Source organism: Dermacentor albipictus, chromosome 1 (assembly GCF_038994185.2).
Source record: "Dermacentor albipictus isolate Rhodes 1998 colony chromosome 1, USDA_Dalb.pri_finalv2, whole genome shotgun sequence".
Taxonomy (NCBI): domain Eukaryota; kingdom Metazoa; phylum Arthropoda; class Arachnida; order Ixodida; family Ixodidae; genus Dermacentor; species Dermacentor albipictus.
This window is the reverse complement of record NC_091821.1, coordinates 21813542-21831792: the sequence shown is the minus strand read 5'-3', so window position 1 is coordinate 21831792 and position 18251 is coordinate 21813542. Positions and strand designations below refer to the sequence as shown.

At 47.9% G+C, this 18251-nt stretch overlaps 1 protein-coding gene across 1 annotated transcript in view; it reads left to right on the top strand.

Moving 5' to 3' along the window:
* Nucleotides 1-7754: 7754 nt before the first annotated feature.
* The window catches only part of LOC139060395 (uncharacterized), a 37310-nt gene continuing 26813 nt past the window's right edge, over nucleotides 7755-18251 (top strand). The window contains exons 1-2 of the mRNA XM_070539496.1: nucleotides 7755-7988; nucleotides 11102-11443. Coding sequence (XP_070395597.1) covers nucleotides 7971-7988; nucleotides 11102-11443 — 360 coding nt within the window. The 5' untranslated portion in view covers nucleotides 7755-7970. The remainder of the gene's footprint in view (nucleotides 7989-11101; nucleotides 11444-18251) is intronic.

Below are 18251 nucleotides of genomic sequence, written 5' to 3'. Positions count from 1 at the left end.
TTACAGCTCAATAACTAGAATTATGTTATCCGCAACAGGCGAGTTCTAAAAACTCCGTAAAACAGAAAAATGATCACCTCGTATACACCTGTATACATATATATATATATATATATATATATATATATATATATATATATATATATATATATATATATATATATATATATATTATCGTGCTGTGGCTGCCTTGTCGTAGTGGCCCTTTTCCAGACGCCATGCCCACGTAGCCGAGGCGAACACGCCTGTTATATTTGGTGCAGCTGCCGGGTAGTCCCTTTCCTCGTCCTGGAGCTCCGCAGCCGTACTTTACCATTTCACGCTGCAATGACTGAGGACGCCCCTACCTCTCAAGCCGTGCCCACCCCCGCGCCTGCCACGTGTGCTTAGGGTGGCCTTCCACGTGTGCTTAGCGTGACCTTCCGACATTCAGCGGTACTGACGATCGCGATGTCGAAGACGTATGAACGCTGTAGCGCTCATAACAAGTGGGATGACGCGGCCAAGCTGACTCACGTCATCTTTTACCTTACTGATGTGGCCAGCTTATGGTTTCACAATCATGAAGCCGATTTTACGACGATCTGGTCGGTTTTCAAGGAACCCTCACTTCGTTCTTCGGTCGGCCAGCCGTGCCCAAGCTTCGCGCTGAACACCGCCCGCGTGGCCGAGCTCAACAAAATGGTGAGACCTTCACGAGCTATGTTGGAGACGTTATCGAACTCTGTAGGCGGGTAGAAACCGAGAAAATAAGGCACACCCTGAAAGGCATAGACGACGATGCCTTCCATATGCTGGTAGCCAAGAACCCTCGCACGATCACCCAAGTAATCGGACTGTGCCAAAGTTTTGAAGAGCTGCGTAAGGAGCGCCTTTCCACGCGTCCTAGCACTAGGCAATCTATGCCTTTGCTGCCTTCTGCCTAGGTCGCCATGTTGGCTCTTTCCTTTCCTGGGAGCGTTGTACCGGAGAACTTCGGCGCCAGTTCTCTGCCAGCACAGAGAAAGAAGTTGACGTTCGTGTGTGTTTCGCTCTGTCGGCTTTTCGGGCTGTGGCTGTCTTGTGTTAGTGGCCCTTATCCATGCGCCGTGCCTACGTTGCTGAGGCGAACACGCCTGTTACATTACATATATATATGTATATGCGCGGAAAGACGAAAGACGACCAGGACAGGCACCCCTATCAGGCCCGTTTATTCCGCAGGCACTGTCCAGGCTCCAGCACGAAGAAGAAGAATAGGGATGATGATGGCTATGTACAAATGAGAACGATAAAGTACGCTAAATGTGCTTACACTAATTCCCCCCCCCCCCCCTTCGTGGAAGCTGCTAACCTGGCCGCAATTGGCTAAATAGGGAATCGGCTGAACGGGTAATACAGTACTTTATGCGGGAGACGTGAATAATTTCTGCACTATGACGACGGCGGTCCGTGACGGGGTGAAACGGAGTGACTGCGGAAGTTTGTTGTAACACAGTTCATGTATCAATACATGCCGACGACATCTGCATTTTGGTGTCTGCTGTAATACTACTGCAGGTACGAGCACGGCTACAAAAGGCAGCTGCGTTAACATCACAGTACTTGCGAAAACATAAGTTAGAGCTGTCTTCAGAGAAATGCTGCCTTGTTACATTCACTCGGAAGGCAATGAAGCGTTACACTGTAGATGTCAATGGGCGGGCAGTTGCAAATGCACAGAAACACCGCTTTTTAGGGGTAATTATTGACCGCGACCTATCATGGAGCCCGCATGTTTCATAGCTGAAGAAGAGATTATTGACAATGATACATCTCCTCAAATTTCTAGGCGGAATGTCATGGAGCACTTCGGTGCCGTCAATGCTGCAGCTTTATAACGCCTTGTTCCTCGGTTTCGCAAGATACAGCCTCCCTGTGCTTGGTAACACCTGCAAAACAAACCTGCGTGTACTCCAGGGACTACAAGCTCAAGCCCTAAGGACGTGTCTCGGTCTTCCGAGGTGTGCGTCTACAGCGGCAACGATTGTCATAGCTCGAGATCACCCAATATCAACGTACTTAGCAACCGACGCTCTCAGGGCGCATATTTGGCACGTTGCCCGATTACCTTCTCACCATCTTGCAGCTCTAACCGCAGAAAGGCCACACACAACTTTCAGTCCTATAAGTGATGCCAATCGTACCTCACTGCCATCGAACTACACGCCTGCAGCAAGACCATCCTCACCTTTATGGTGCCTGCACAGACCTGAAATACGCCTCACCATTCCAGGAATCATGAAGAAAGCCAACATGCCGTCGTCTGCCCTTAAGCAGGCCACATTAGAACTTTTACATGAGGTGCACAGTGGCCGCGTACACGTCTACATCGATGGCTCAGTCACATCTGCAAGTGCAGCTGCCGCTGTGGTGGTACCAAGGCGATTCGTCAAAATACAGCTAAAAACGTCACATGCATCATCAACGACAGCTGCTGAACTGGTAGCCCTGCGTGCGGCTCTTTATTTCATTCAGGAGGAACCAACCCACGCATGGTCAGTCTTCTGTGATTACAAGGCAGCCTTACAGAGTTTACTCTCAGCACTGCGCCATGGATCACATGAGCAGCTCGTCGCAGAGGTCAGAGAAGTCCACCATCGACTAGTTGACGAAGGACATGATATAATCTATCAGTGGTTGCCTAGTCACTGTGGCATACATGGCAATGATCGAGCAGACGCAGCTGCCCGATCTGCCCATGACGGCGTCAACTGCGTTGCCATTCCTCTTTCGAGAGCCGACGCAGCGAAAAAACTTTCCGCACGTGTGCGTGACCTGACATTAGCCCAATGGAATTCATCCGATTTCACAAGTGCACGCCTTCATACCCTGGACCCTAATTGCACGAGGAAGAAAGGGCTGTATCCGGTAGTCCGTTGTGCCGCAGTATTGTAGGCGAATGTAATAAAAGGGAAGAATGTTGTGGCAGTTGGCAGGACGTAAGTACATAGAAATCATGTCAGAGAGCATGCGGTGGAAGCGCCCAGTAAGGCCGTTCGTTTGTAGGTGATATGTAGAAGTGGTCTTATGTTTCGTATTCGTCGCCCGCAATACTTCCTCTAGGACATGGGGCATGCAGGCTTTGCCACGGTCAGTCAAAAGAACACGAGGAGTACCATGGCGCACGACTATGGATTGCAAGAAAAAGTCAACAACCTCAGAAGCAGCACCAGGTCGAAGAGGCGCCATCTCGGCGTATCTTGTTAGATGGTTTATCTCAGTGACGATCAAACGGCGACCGGAAAGCGTCAACGGCAAGGGAACATATAAGTCAGTTCCAACGAATTCGAAAGGCTTGGTTGGACATGGGAGTGGCTGGAGAAGTCCAGCAGGAGGGGATATGGAGCGTTCACGGTGCTGACACGACGCGCACGAGGCAACGTGTTTGGCTGCCGTTGTGGACAATCCAGCCCATAAGCAGCGGGTCTCGATGCGATCGTAGATCTTGTCGAAGCCTAAGTGGCCAGCGGCAACGTCATTGTGAAAAGCTTCTAAAACTTGAAGAGGAAGGCAGTGAGGTAGGACTGGGACCCCCTTCTTAAACGTGGGATGATAAATATAACGGTTAAGCACCCTCTCTTGAAGGCGAAATTGGCGAAGCTGGCGTCGCAAGCGGCTGTTGGGTGGTTTAGTTAAGCCGCGAAGGCGATCAATGAGAGTTCGACAGTAGAAGTCTGCGCGCTGAAGGGAAGTGAAATCGGAGAGTGAAGAAAGCTGAGCTTGATCCAGTGACGTTAGCAAGAGCTGGCGTGAGGCAGGCGATGCGTCATAGCGAGGCGGTGGAGACGCGGAGCGCTCATGATCAAGAGAAGGCGAGAGTGGGCATCAAGACAGTGCGTCTGTATCATGAGGACATTTGCCAGACCTGTACGTTATTGTGAATTCATGTTCTTGTAAGTGCAGTATCCGGCGTCCCAGGCGTCCCAGGCGTTCCAGGCGTCCCAGGCGTCCTGACGTGTTCTTCATAGATGACTGCCAACACAGAGCATGATGGTCGGCGACGATGGTGAAGTGGAGACCGTAGAGGTACGGGCGAAACTTCTAAAGAGACTAATCAATAGCCAGGCATTCCTGATCTGTGATGGTGTAGTTCGGCTCAGATGGCGAGAGGGTCCGCCTGGTGTACGCCACAACCTGCTTTTGAGATGCGGGACCCCGTTGCAGGAGCACTGCTGCGATGCCTTGTGCACTTACGTTAGTGTGGACCACTGTGGAGTATAGTGGGCGCTCTCTTATCAAAGTGGCGAAGCACCGGTACTGAAATGAGGTGTTTCTTAAGGGCTTGAAATGCCCTTAAGCATTTCAGCTTAAGCTTAAGCTTAAGCATTTCAAGCGCTTAAGAAACACCGACTCACAGTCTTCGGACCATGTGAAAGAGGCGCCGGTTACCTGTAGCTTATGTAGAGGAGCTGCTATTGTAGCAAAATTGTGTATACAACGGTGAAAGTGAGATGCCAGGCCGAGAAAGCTGCGCAATGTTTTGTGATTCGATTGGCGAGGGAAGTGAAGCACATCAGCAATCTTCTCTGGGTCTGGTTGGATGCCGTCTTTTGAAACGAGGTGATCCAGGAATGGCAAATGTGCACTTTTTACTATTAGTCTAAAGGCCAGCATTTGAAAGGCATTGGAGAACTTCGTATAATCTTTGCAGTTGTTGGCTTAAGCCAACATCCATATAACTGAGGCAGACCTTCTGGTTTAGGCCACGAAGAACAGTGTCGATAATACGCTCGAACGTGGCTGGAGCGTTGCAGAGTCCAAATGACATTACATTAAATTCCTAAAGTCCGTCCGGCGTTGCGAAAGCTGTTTCTCTTTGTAAGCCCCGTTCATGGGGAACTGCCAATATCCTGATCGCAGATCAAGGCTGGAATATATTCCGCTCCTCGAAAAAAAAATAATTATGAGATTGTGGGGAGGTTAGCACTCTATCTCATATGCTCTGGCAGTGTCCTGCGTTACGGGATACGTCCCTCACCAGCGAACGGGACTGGTACGAGGCCATATCTAGTACGCAACTCAAGTTCCAGTCCATGGCCGTCCAGAGGGCCCGTGAAAGAGCCGATAGGCTTGGCCTCCCGATTCCGACATGGGAGCAGCCAGCGGCGAGCCGGGGGCCCCAAAGGGTCTTTACCGGCTAGTCCCTCAGGACCTCAATAAAAGTTCATTGTCTGTCTGTCTGTTATGGGGTTTTACGTGCCGAAACCACGATCTGATTATGAGGTACGCTGTAGTGGGGGACTCCTGAAATTTTGACCACCTGGGGTTCTTCTTTAACGTGAACCTAAATGTAAGTACACGGGTGTTTTCGCATTTCGCCCCCATCAGGATGCGATCCCGCTACCTCGTGTTCAGCAGCCCAACACCATAGCCACTGAGCAACCACGGCGGTTATTCCGCTCTTTGTAGTGTGTCTAAGGCGTCGTCAATTCGAAGCATAGGATACACATCCTTGCGTGAAATCTTATTGAGCGCTCAATAATCAACGCAAAAGCGAACGGAACCATCTTTTTTTTTTTCAGCAGAACGACAGGAGAAGCCCAGGAACTGGATAAAGTTCGTGTAACCTTTCGTGCTAGAATGTCATCAACTTGTTCTTCAATAACCTTCCGTTCCGACGGCGAAACGCAATATATGGGCGACGGCATATAATTGCAGAACCTTCGGTTTCCATGCGGTGTGCAGCCACGGAAGTCGGGCCCAGTGCGGTGGCACAGCTATCAAAGCAGGATTTGTGCTTAGCCAAAAGGGCAAGTAACGCGTCTGACTGGGCAGTGGTTAGGTAAGAACCAATTATGCGTCGGAGACAAGAAGAATCCGAACATGAGGCTGGTGCTGGCGACGAAGAAGGGGAAAGCGATGCGACAGAGATCAGTGGAGAGTCGGTGAAGGTTGTCACGGTCATCCTTTTGGGCAACAGTGCAGGATCTGGGGTTGTGTTGCAGGCTAACAGAAGAGCTCGGCCACATGAAAACCGGACGGGACAACGGGTGACGAGAATTCCTCGTGAAGTGCAGCGTGAAGAAGGGGTAAGTAACTAAATGCGTCTCGATCGGTTACCTGGCTGGATGTGACAGCTACAACGTGTTCGCGACCAGAGTGCAGGACGCAGCGACAGCCAAGGTCAAGATGGAGGATGACGACTCCAAAATAGGTGCATCCGCTGTATCTGTGATGTGGAGGACGTTCTCCCTACATGATGTAACAGCGAATGTAGAATGCAGGAAGTCCCAGCAGAGAACAAGTTCATGGATGCACGCGGGTAGCACAATCATCTCAATGTGTTGGTGAATGCCGCCGATCAAAACACGAGCCGTACATAGTCCGTCGGGGTGAATTAGGACGTTATTAGCGCCGCGCATTACGGGTGCAAGATAAGACGTTCTGGCTTTACGGAGCCGTGAGCCCAAATCACTACGCAGAATGGGAACAGCGGCACCGGTGTCGACAAGAGCTTGAACAGGAACACCTTCGAGAGTTACAGACAGCTTTCACCCGCTGCTTCATCCGTCCTTTATCGCAATGGTCGGTTGCCTTCAGTCCAGGACTCCACTGGCTTCTGCTGTCCGTCGCGCACGCCACACTATACCTAGCTGGTCTTCTCAGTGGTAGCTGGACAGCAGTTCCTCTCATTACTCCGCACTTTAGTGTGATATGATTGAGACTACGTCAGTTTGTTGATGTTCCCATGTTATGAGGTATAATGTTGGTTTCTCAATGCACCATGGACATTTATCCTTATAGAGTGTGGGGTGCATTTTACTTAGCACGTTGAGGTTAGGGTACGGCCCCGTTTGTATTAATCTCCATGCGACAACTTCTTCCCTGCTAAGGGACTTGTGCGGCGAGGGGTACTGCTTCCTGCTGTCTCTGTGATTGTCTCAAATGGCAGAGTACTCTCGGGGTACAGGCGTGGGTTCCTCAAGGCTGTCGATGTTGGACGCTCGGTAATTAGTGTACTCTCGAGCTACGAATGGATCGTAGATTGGAAATGTATTAAAAGTGTAATCGAGAGCACCTTCAAGGTGATGAAGTTCTGTAAAAAAGAAATAAAAACATAGTCTATATATATATACATATATATATATATATATATATATATATATATATATATATATATATATATATATATTGGAGTGAAGAATGTTATGAATACTCGGAGAAGCAGAGTGTGCCGCTCATGCAAGAAGAAGATGACGGTTGAGAAGCACGAGGCTTTTGCGCTGTTCCCTGCCTTTGCCGTTTCGCCAACCACGACAGTGTCTGTTTAATAAAAGTGGATTCCAAACGCCCCCGTTACAATATATACATGCGACGTTTGTTTTTAGTTTGACCTGGCAGCCATTCCTCCTAGTTTCCCTCACAACCGGCAAAAAAAAAAACTAGATACATTTGGATAGGAGGAAAGAAACAAACTGGGTTACAGCCACAGGAGCGTTTGTGAAGCCCCCTGAATCTTTTTTGGGTGAGACTAAAAGAATCGCATGCTAAAATTCTTCTTAATATTTATTATGCTCGCATAACTTTTTCCTCTAATACTTAGATATTTGATCATTCATATATGTAGTAGTAGGCACTTTAAATCCCTTTTACGATATACTTATTTCATTTCTCCTATACCTTACGCGAAAAAGATTGATAACAGTTTTTTTCACCGCTCATCGCCGATCCCCCAGATTGGGCTGCACCATTTCGCCCGGTAACAAGGAACAAAAGATGGTTGCATGTTTCAGAGCGCAGAAGAAGAGGAGGTGGAAGAGAGGTCGAGATCGCAGGCCGCAGGCGGCGCAGGCCGCACCGAGGCCGCAGTGATGACGTCGGGCTAGCCACCAAAATTAATCGTCAAGCCATGATCCGTCCCCGCACCACGCCACGCCGGCCTCAAAATTGACGGCTCCATCTTGTCTGCAGCACGGCGCAGCGGCTGAGCTGGTCACGGGAACGCACCCATGGCGGATCAACGAAGGGTGAGCGAGCGCATGCAAATTCTGCGTCGCCCGATATGTATGTACGTAGACGACGAGCTTCGGGTTTTCATACCAGAAATATGTGGCGTCTCTTGCGCCCATGAACAGAACAACAACAAAATATATATAGAAGCTTTTTCTAGCTGTTGCTTATCGAGGCACTTTGGTACGTGGCCGAAATAATCTGCGGCTTAGCTTGTTTTCCTGTATGACGGTAAAAAAAGAAAAAAAAAAGCTCAGGAACAATTAATTCGCGCGCCTGCCAGAACGAGTAAATTTGCAGTAGGCAGCGGTAGCCAGTTATCTGTATGACATCATGACCTGGTGCAGATCTACAGGTAAACGAACTCGGCTGCGTCATGCATGCCAACTTATAGCGGTGGACACACTCATCTTCAGCCGCACCACGCCGGTTCACCAATGACAGGAATATCTTACGAGCAGAGAATGGAAAGCAATTTTTTTTAGAACGAGTGTTTCACTCAAGGCTTTGGAGTATGATTCTTGAAAACGGTGCAGCAAAGATCACTTTTTTTGCTTTACTTCGCGTAACATTTTTCACAACATCGGATATCAGCAGTTTGCGCGATGATCCTTAATTGCCTTTTTAACAACGTGATGCACCTACTGCTATATGTACATGCGGCATGGTCACAGGGTATATACTGGGTTTTGCAAAGTGGAACCCAGAATTGCTGCGGAAAAAGGAGACCTGGTCAGCAAAGACGCTCCAGGTCTCCTTCTTTCCAGGTCTACTTTTCCCGCAACACTTCTGCGCTCCACAAAAGAAGTTATCTCAAACCAACTAACCCACCAGCTTACGATTCTAACATACTGGATGTCCCACATAACTTGTGCCAAAACTTAAATATATGCAGGTGCTATGCGTAGCTGGACAGAACCAAGGTAATGTTGTTTGCCGTCGCTTGGAACAAGTGAGACTATTTTTGTATTTCGCCTGAAAGCATAATTAGTTATTATCGAATGCTCAAATATTATACTCAGAGAAAAAGTGCACTAAAAAATTCAGTGCCGCGCGACTAGTCGAGCGGTACTATCTTGTATTTCGCGAGCTTTCTTGCAGGCTTGAAAAAAAAAAAAAGAACTTCTACATAGAACGAATTAACATGCAGAACGCTGGATCGGGAATTTTCCCAGGTGGTCTACAATTTGCTCATTTACACTTTTGCTCTGAATATAATATTCGAGCAGTTAAAAATAAATGATAACTGATTATGTAATTAGGCGAAATACAAAGAAATAATCTGACTTGCTCGATGCAAGCGAAGGCAAAGAGCATTTCGTTCGTTCTGTCCAGCTACGTGTAATTTGCATATTTCTAAATTTTGGCCGAACTTACGTGGGACACGTGGCACAGTATATGCATACGCATCTTTTAGGCCCTGCAGTTTCGAGAGGGCGTTTGAATTAATGTTTTCCCAGAACGGCCTTCCTCGCACAAAAAAATATGCAAGAATTTTTTTTTTTCCTCGCAGCAGAGGGCAGATCGCACATGCCTCATCTAGGCGTAATCTCATGGCCACCGCGCCACCGTTCCAGTAGTAAATTTTAAGAAAGCATCGATTGATTCAGAAATGATAGTAACAGCGCAGTCGCAATTGCAAAAGTGTCCCTCGCTCTCCACGGAGGGCGACCAACGTCTTGACTCGGCGTCGTTACGAATAGCGTTTCCATCTTTTCTCTTGTTGCCGTGTCTCGATGACGGTAAAGCAGCTAAGTACTATGCTGCGCGACTCCGGAGACATTTGAAACCATGGTCAAAGCGTTCACGGTCAATTATACCGTGAAATACGGCAAAGGTGTCATACACATGACCTCCAGACGAAATAGCGTTGTTGTAATTTGGGTATGTACATAAAAAAAAAAAACGCCATCAGAAACCGTCGACCATGACTGCCAATGTGAGTGAATGGCCGAACGCTACTCACTTCATTAATGAAGCGATGCCCTAGAAGGCGCATATTTGTTGCAGTGAAAATATTTAGGTAGCGTTTATTTCATCGCGCGATTCCGTTGAGAAGACAGCCGCTAACCAGCACAGCAGTAGCGGTAGTATAGGTGGCTATGTATATAAGCCGGTTCGTCATACACAGGGTGTTGCACGTAACTTGGACCAGGGATTTAAATAAAGTGATTAACCGCAACTGAATGAAACGAACGACATATGGTTTGCCGCCATGTGGCGCTCCTTAGGGTATTTCTTATATTGTGCCTAATTAGTTAAATAAGATCAATTATGCATTAAAATATATTAAATTTACGGCCAATTGCGTTTAGTTACGTTGTAGAGGGCATTCGAAAACGACCAATCCAATTTTTTGTGGTTTAAGCGTTTAAAGAAAGCCCGCGAAATATGAAACAAAACCATGTGACTACGCTCATGCGCTACCGTGTTGCAGCGCTCCTTGGCTACCATAGCATATCATGGCATATCCCCCTTGGCTCTACCACGTAACCCTTCAGACGCCCCGAAGCTCTCGTGCGAGACCACGTGCGTCTCAAACAGACGCCCAAATTCGTTGTCTCTGCTGACGTCCTGGCTTTTAGCCATTTTTCGGGCATATTGTACGTGGTCAGTAAGTTATTTGAAGCGTCTAAATATCAACTTTATTTCATATGTCCACGAGGCGTCTTCTAGGCATGTGTCCTTCTCTAGTTCAAAATTTTAGTATTTGTGCCGTGAAATATTAGATATGGACGTTGAGTTATTGGGACCAAGCTGGCGTAGATTTTTTGAATACTTGTGGTTAAGCGGGAAGGCAGTGTTCTTCCGGGGCTCTCCTTCGTCCTGCATGTGATTGTGTCACTTGGCAACCGCGTGAGACGTATTCCACGTACACGTGTTCGCGAGTGCATTTCGCATCGCGCGAGTGAAGTGCAACCCTGCGCGATGCTTTGCAGTTGACACGCGTACAGTGCGGCGTAAAGCGCGCGTTCTGACGTCGGAATGCAAGCAGTGGTGTAAGGTCTACTGTACTGGCTGCTTGTGCTACAAATCCGGCAAGGCATCGACTATGAAGTTTATCGCGCAGCGTTGGCAATCGCTTCAGTCGAGTGGTTGAAAATCTCCTCTCTGGCGCGCTCACCGACAGTTTGCGACTCAGAGGGCTGCCTACGAGGCCAACCTCGTGCCGTACCCGAGGCCCCCTGGTCAGCCGCCCCCGATTCCGATGCACAACTCCGAGTCTGCGCTCTCGCTGACCGTCAGCCGGCCTCTGCCGCCGCACTTGCAGCAGCGCCGCGGCACCGTCTGTACCAGCGAGGTGGTGCGCGTCGAGTCGAACACCATGATGCCTGGCCATGGGCTTCCGCCCATGGCGGGGCCCCCCATGACTGGGCCCCCCATGACTGGGCCCCCCATGACGGGACCCCACATGCGACGCTCCTACATGGTCACCTCGTTCGCCGAACCACCCAGCACTATCGCCGCTCCGGTGAGAGAACTGTCGTATTTCGATCAATCTGTTCCGGGCTTCACGCTGCCAGACATCGCGGCCGCCGCGCATCAGAACGCGCAGAGTCAACGCGAACTGCTGTGATCTGTTCATTTCGAAGCGTGCCCATAGCATTAACGACAGTCGAGTGATTATGATATGATTCATCCAAGGAAGTTGCCGCAGCACAATATTTGTAAAGCATGTGCATTCATTTCTTTTCCTGCTACACTATATAGAAGTCATAGCAAGAGCGCGTAAAAGTGGACATGTCATTAGCGATTCTCAGCGTGCGAAGCTTTACCGACAGGAATTTATTTTTTGCAATATCTTTTTAAGGAAGCGAGAATGTCATTTTGATGGAGTGCCCATATTCCACTGTCCCTATTAAGGCATAGCGAAGGCCACCCCACTAACTGCTCGAGTTAGTTACTCCAAATATATATTCTAACTGCTCGAGTAATGCGAGGCTGAGTGCAGTCCGCGTACAAACAAAAAAAAAAATAATAATAATACTGTTTCAGTTCGCGTTCGGGAACCACGCGATCCGATTTCGGTCCGGTTCAGCACCGGTTTGGATAAATGAAAATTTATAATGGTTCGCGAACCGATTCAGCACAGCACAGTAAACTTTATCCTGCTTTATGCTGAAAGGCTGCATAGTGCTCTACTTGTCCGCATGGCGCATGTGCAGGCTTTGACAGGAGGTGGATGAAATGGGCTTTCTGACGCACGAGAGACAGAACTGAATGTTATGTTTTTTTACATAAATACCAATCCATTTTAATTTTGTACAGCCACAGCAGCCATGTACACAAAGATGGTAATATGCATGCAATGTCGCAAGAGACCGCGGCACGCAGTGCGGTGCCTCGACGCGTCCGCCCTTCTTCCCGCGTTTCCTTTGTGTTGAAAACCCGAAAGCGGAGCCGAAGTAGAGAACGTCTGCTTGCAAAAACAACTAAAAAGAATGCGGGGGCGCGCTCGTGTCCACGCTCGTTTGTAACTTCGTCTCCAGGGCGTAATAGTTAACAGCTCCCGGCCGAACAATTTGCGCGTGCTTGCTTCTTTTCAAGAGGCAAGTTTCTCGAGTATCAGAGCTTGTCCAGCAGATTCTAGGTGGTACAGCATCTGCGCTGGTCTCCGCAACGTGGCGCCACTAGAAGTGCGCACTTTGCATGAGCGAACTGTGCCGTCTCCCGTGCAGTGGGGGCACGTTAAAGATCCCCTGCATGGTGGTCAAAATTAATATACAGTCCCCCACTACGGCGTGCCTCATGATTAGGTCGTGGTTTTGGCACGTACGTAAAACCCCAGAATTTAATTTTTTAACTTTGCCGTCGCGGCCCGGTAATACTCCTGTGACTTGTCCCATCTTCCACAATTGTCTTGGTGAGTTTAATTCTTTTATCAGTACGATGTCTCCAAGCTTCACTGATTCTGAGTGTCTAGCTTCATTTGTGAGCTGGACGAAGTTCGTGAAGATACTCTTTTCGCCCCCGCTTCCAGAGATTAACACTTGTTCTCTGTGTTACTATCTTCGTTTAAGTAACTCGCGTGACGACGCTACTTCTTTTGATGCTGTGCTCGACGCTTCTGGAGAAAGCATAGTCAATCTTTGGTCCATGAGGAAATGACTTGGTGTAAGCGGAGTTGGTTCAGAGGTTTCTGCATACACAAATGTTATGGGTCGTGCATTTATCATCGCTTCAACTTGATTGAAGGTGGTCAAGAGTTTTTCATAGTTTAAAGAAATGATTTCCTAGTGTTTTCTTCAATGTAGACTTCACAGAGCTAATGAGTCGTTTCCAAAATTATCCCCACTAAAGAACTTGTTCGGTGATAATTTTCCAAATAATCCTGCGACTTCAAAAATACGATTGTACTTCCTGTGATTTCATTAACTCATAAGGTCGCTGAATCTCCCTTGAGGCTTTTCTAAATGTCTTGGCGTTGTCAGAATACACAATCTTACAGATGCCTCGTCGTGCTGCAAATCGTTTAAATGTAGGATTTTGACCTAAGTAAGGCTTGTGACAAGATTCAGATGAAGCGCTCTGACGACTGCATATGTGAAAATGAGCATGTTACACTTTTTCGTTGGTTCTCCGTTATCTTTGTATAGAAGCTGTCCGGCAAAATCGAGACCACTGACTTCGAAAGGTGGAGAGAGCTGAACCCGGTCTGCTGTTAAAGGCGCGAAGGGCTCTGAGCGCTGCTTGCAGGAATATCGCCGGCAAAATGTGCATTCGTCAATTACTTTCTTTACAACCTGCCTGGCTCTCAATATCCAGAAGCTTTTTTTCAGTTCAGTCAAAAGAAAACTGAGGCCAGCGGGTAAAAGTCGTCGGTATTCGTTCTTGACCAACAACTTTGTGAATGTACCTGAAGGAGAAAGCAGACTGAGGTGCTTGGGACTTTCACGGAGGTTGCTGAACTGAAGTCGACTTTCCAAGCGAAGAAGCCCTAATTCGTCGCGATAGGGACTTAACCGCTGGAGTGTACCGTCCACTCTGTTGACATCAGGCCCAAATACCTTATCTTGTGTTCGACGTATCCAATAAATTTCAGCCTCTTGTACTTCAGTTGCGTCTAAAGGTCCTTTCTTTCTGGAGTCTGTGTATCGGCAATTCCTAGCGAATTGCACTATCCACGCAATTATATGCATCAGTCGGTCATAAGCGCTGTAGTCGTCGACGTTTGCAATCGTAAGTACTGGTCGAACAGCTGTTTTCAAACACGTAGGTTCTTCTTCTAGGCAGATTGTATCCTGAATTGCTGCTGCTGAACCCGTAGTTTTTTCTATGTCGACTGAGCGGGGCTCGTTGCATGTTGTCGCAGTGTCGAGAAAGTTTCGTCTTTTCGCCCAAATCGAACTTTGTAAGAGTTGCCCCGCAGTGGTTCTCTAGGCAGTAAATCAGCTGGATTTTGATCCCCGGGACAATGTCTCCACATGTTCAAAGTAGTTAGGGACAGAGTCTCTGCAACTCGGTTGGCTACGAACTGGTTCCAGCGTTCTGTTGAGCGGCGTAGCCATTGAATCACGATCATAGAGTCTGTCCACGTAACTGTTTCAACGGCCGCTAGGTTTACGGCACGTTTCGCTGTTACAGTAATTCGAGCTGCAACGAGGGCTCTCATCAGTACTGATCGTGGCACAGTCATCTTTTGTAGAGGTGCCACTCTCGACTTGGCCAGCAGTAGCTGAATTGTTGTGGCTCCCTTGAAGGGTATCGTGTCTGAAGGCCAAGTACGGCGCCGTACGCAACAGGGCTAGCGCCGAGAAAGGTGTGGATGGTAACCCGCTAATTCTTGTCCAGAAGGAATTGAACAGAATGTATCAACTTACAGCCGATAGACAGTTGTAACGCCTTTAGTCCACGCTGTCCACTCTAGAAGAAGAGACTCAGAAAGTGGGCCATCCCAGGTGTATTTCTGTAACCACAGCCTTTGTATAAATAACTTGACTACCAGAACGAACGGCGCTAAAAATCCAAAAGAATCGTACATGAGTGAGGCGAAGCTTAAAATCTGTTTCTTCGCAACATTTTGTTCACTTAAATATTCGAACATCTTCGTTAGTGATGGCTTTAAGATGTCTTTGTCAGTATCCCAAACAAGACCAAGAATCTTCTTTTCGTTTTCTACATCGAACTGTATCTTTAAGCCTTTACTATTGTAAAAGTTTCGTAAGTGTCTATCATTTGTCATCCACTTAGTTAGGTGCATCAGTGCCTCTTTCAAGATACTGAAGGAACCGCTAACGACTTACTGCGCTTCCTCTTTGTTCTATGCTCCGGTGACCAAATCATCAACGTAGAAATGGTTTTTGAATAGTTTGGCATTAAAAGGGGACCTGTCTTCTACCATTTGGAAATGGTGTCGCAGAGTCAGCAAGGAGAAAGGGACTACTGCAGGCACCGAAAGGAACCTTTGTCATGCGCAATTTTTCAAGATTGCAAGAGCAACCATCTCGAGATTTGGAAACATTTCAGCACCTCGGAAATATTTTCGCAGTACGAGCCACCCTGCATAGTCAATACGACTCAAAGCAAAAGCAATGAAACGTGTCTGTATCGTATTCGGCCAGTGACACTTGAAGAATGATTTTTTCTATGTCGGCGAAAATTCCAATCTTCAAGCAGCGAAAGTTCAGCAGTGTGTCCAGGAGGTTGAGGTTTAAATTCGGCACTGTCCACAAGACGTCGTTATGTGAAGGTGAGTCCGAAGCACGAGAAGAGGCGTCGAATACCACCCGTACTTTCGTCGTACCCTTGTCGCGTCTCAATACAGCTCGATGTGGCAGGTAGGGCATGGTATGTTCGCTTGTACTGTCCGTTGTAACCTCCTCAGCGAAGTCATTGTTGTAGCAGCTCCTAATCGCAGTGTCATATTCCTTCTGAAACTTTGGTTCTCGACGTAACCTTCTCTTTAGAGCTTCGAGCCTCTTTAAAGCGACCTCTCGGGTGTCTTTAAGCTCGGAATAATTGCAGCGCCAAGGCAGTTCAACTTGATAGCTCCAATTGTTTATAAAGGTTGATTCCACGAAGTTTTTCAGGACATATTCGTCATCTTTCGAAAGTATCTCTTCGTTGGCCAGTCCCAAATGTTCTTTCCAGAAAGACCTCAGTTGCTGGGAAACGTTGGCTTCTGTTAGGCATGTGTTGAAGTTCCTTACTGTTTCCGGTTTGTTGAACTTCGGTAGACTTCTGGTATCCCCATTAAGCAGGGGCGTAGCCAGGGGGGGGGGCTTATGGGGCTTCAGCCCCCCCCGAAATTTTTTCGTGCTGTCCATGCACCGCCGACCAAAGCGACCCCCGGCGCCCGAAATCACTCTGGATTTTGTCTAGAATGTCTTTTTGACGCTCGAAAAGACATTTAACCGCGAAGATTGCTAACTCGGGCTGGATTTCGTGGCAACGCCCATACACCGGGAGTCACATAACGCCAAGTAGTCCCATCCGAGCACAAAGTTTCAAGGGCGCTTTGATGGTGAGTGGGCTCGCCGCAGCATCTCACTAAGGCCACGGAATCAATGGAGCGCATGGATATCAACTGCGAAACTTTATGGGTATAAATCTCATAAGCTCTTGATGTGAAAGGTGCATTGACATTTCCAAAGTTGTGCTTTAGATTTTCAATTGAGGAACTTTGTGGGTTTAATGTTGTTATAAACATTTGACGCCAAAGGTCTATTGACTTTTCTAAAGTCTTGCATCGGAACATACAACGAGACAAGCCAAATCAACACACTAGCAGACGAGTTGACAAAGCAGGCAGCGAGGTCCAATGAGTCGAAGCGTTGGGGTGGTTTATTTGTGCCGTCACGTCACATAAAAAAATATCAACATTTTTTTTAACCTACGCCAGAACATCCATGTCAAGACACTAAAGCCAGCCAAAGTAACTACGTTCTTATTTATTTTTTCTACTTTGACTATTATTCGCGAGGACACATTGAGCCTCTTTTTTTTTGTTCTTGCTACCCCACCCGCGGGCTGCCAGAGCCAGCCAGAGCGCATACGTTTTTCTCGTATGGCCCCGACCACCGTGCGGTGCACTTCGGTGCGCGTTCGGTTTGCTCTGGCCGAGTGGATTTTCACCTGACAGAGTTTTGGACGCTTTCTGGCTAGCAGACGAGAAAAAAATGGCTTAGCTAAGGTTAAGCCCAGGATGCGAAGCATACTAGCCTTTATTTTAGTTGTTGAACCACTGTTTAGCCTGGTGAACTGCTGTTGCTTGGCTATATTTGGTTCGGCTAGACGAAGAAACAACTCATGCAGGCGAGCGCACGAGCTGAGACCCGGCTATGTAGCTACGCGGCCGCAAGCGAGCGCACGAGTTGAGCCTCTGCTTTTGCAGCTGTTATGACGTCATATGGTAGCTACGCGGCCGCGCGCGGCGCAGCAAGGAAGAGCGTGGTGCGGCTAGTACGCTTCGCATAAAAAACAAAATGGTCGCTCGCCGCCATCACTGTGGGGACTCGAAGGATTGCACCACATTCCTTGAGCGGAACCTTTCCGGAAAGTCTTGTTTCGCCGCTGTAGGATACTGAGCAGTATGCGTATGGTTCTCAGTGGACCAACCGTCTCATGTTTTCTTCGGTATTCCTTCCGTAGCCCCATTAGGTGCCCGAAGTAGGCATTAGATTCTGGCCAACATACTTTCCTATGCGTTTTTTTTTTCATTTCAGTGCCTCCGCCTCACAGAAAAAAAAAAATACATTGTTGCGGCGCAGCGAATTGTCGCATGGTGAAAGTTCGATTTTGATACTTCTTTTGCGGAAAGTAATGGGCGACGGGACGCTTCAGTTGCCGGATACGTTTATTATATTATTGCGAAAGCAATTATATGGACACTCCAGGCGCATTCCTGCCGTCGCCCTCATGTTTCGTATAAAGTCCAAGGGTGATAACATCGTGGCCACGCGCTGCATGCTGTATGTGCGAGTGAAAGCGTAGGAGGGGAGGTGGAACGGGTGAGCCGACGATGGTGGCTCAGTCTTGTGTGCGCAAAGGAGAAAAGCGGGGAGCAAGCGCGCCGCCTTCCGTCGCGCGCAATACATTAGGGGGAGTGGATGGAATGGGGGCGGGATCTAGGATTCTGTGAATCTATGATTGTGCAACATGTTTATTTGCCTTGTTTGAGGCATTATATACAGTTACTTCTTCTTACATACATAGACTCATTGGAGACTTATACGTATACTTAAATATCTTGTTGCGAGGTTTAGTGTATACATGCAGTGAACTTTGTTTCCAGTGACACTTTTTTGTCCTTTATCAAGCCGTATTCTCGCATTTGTATA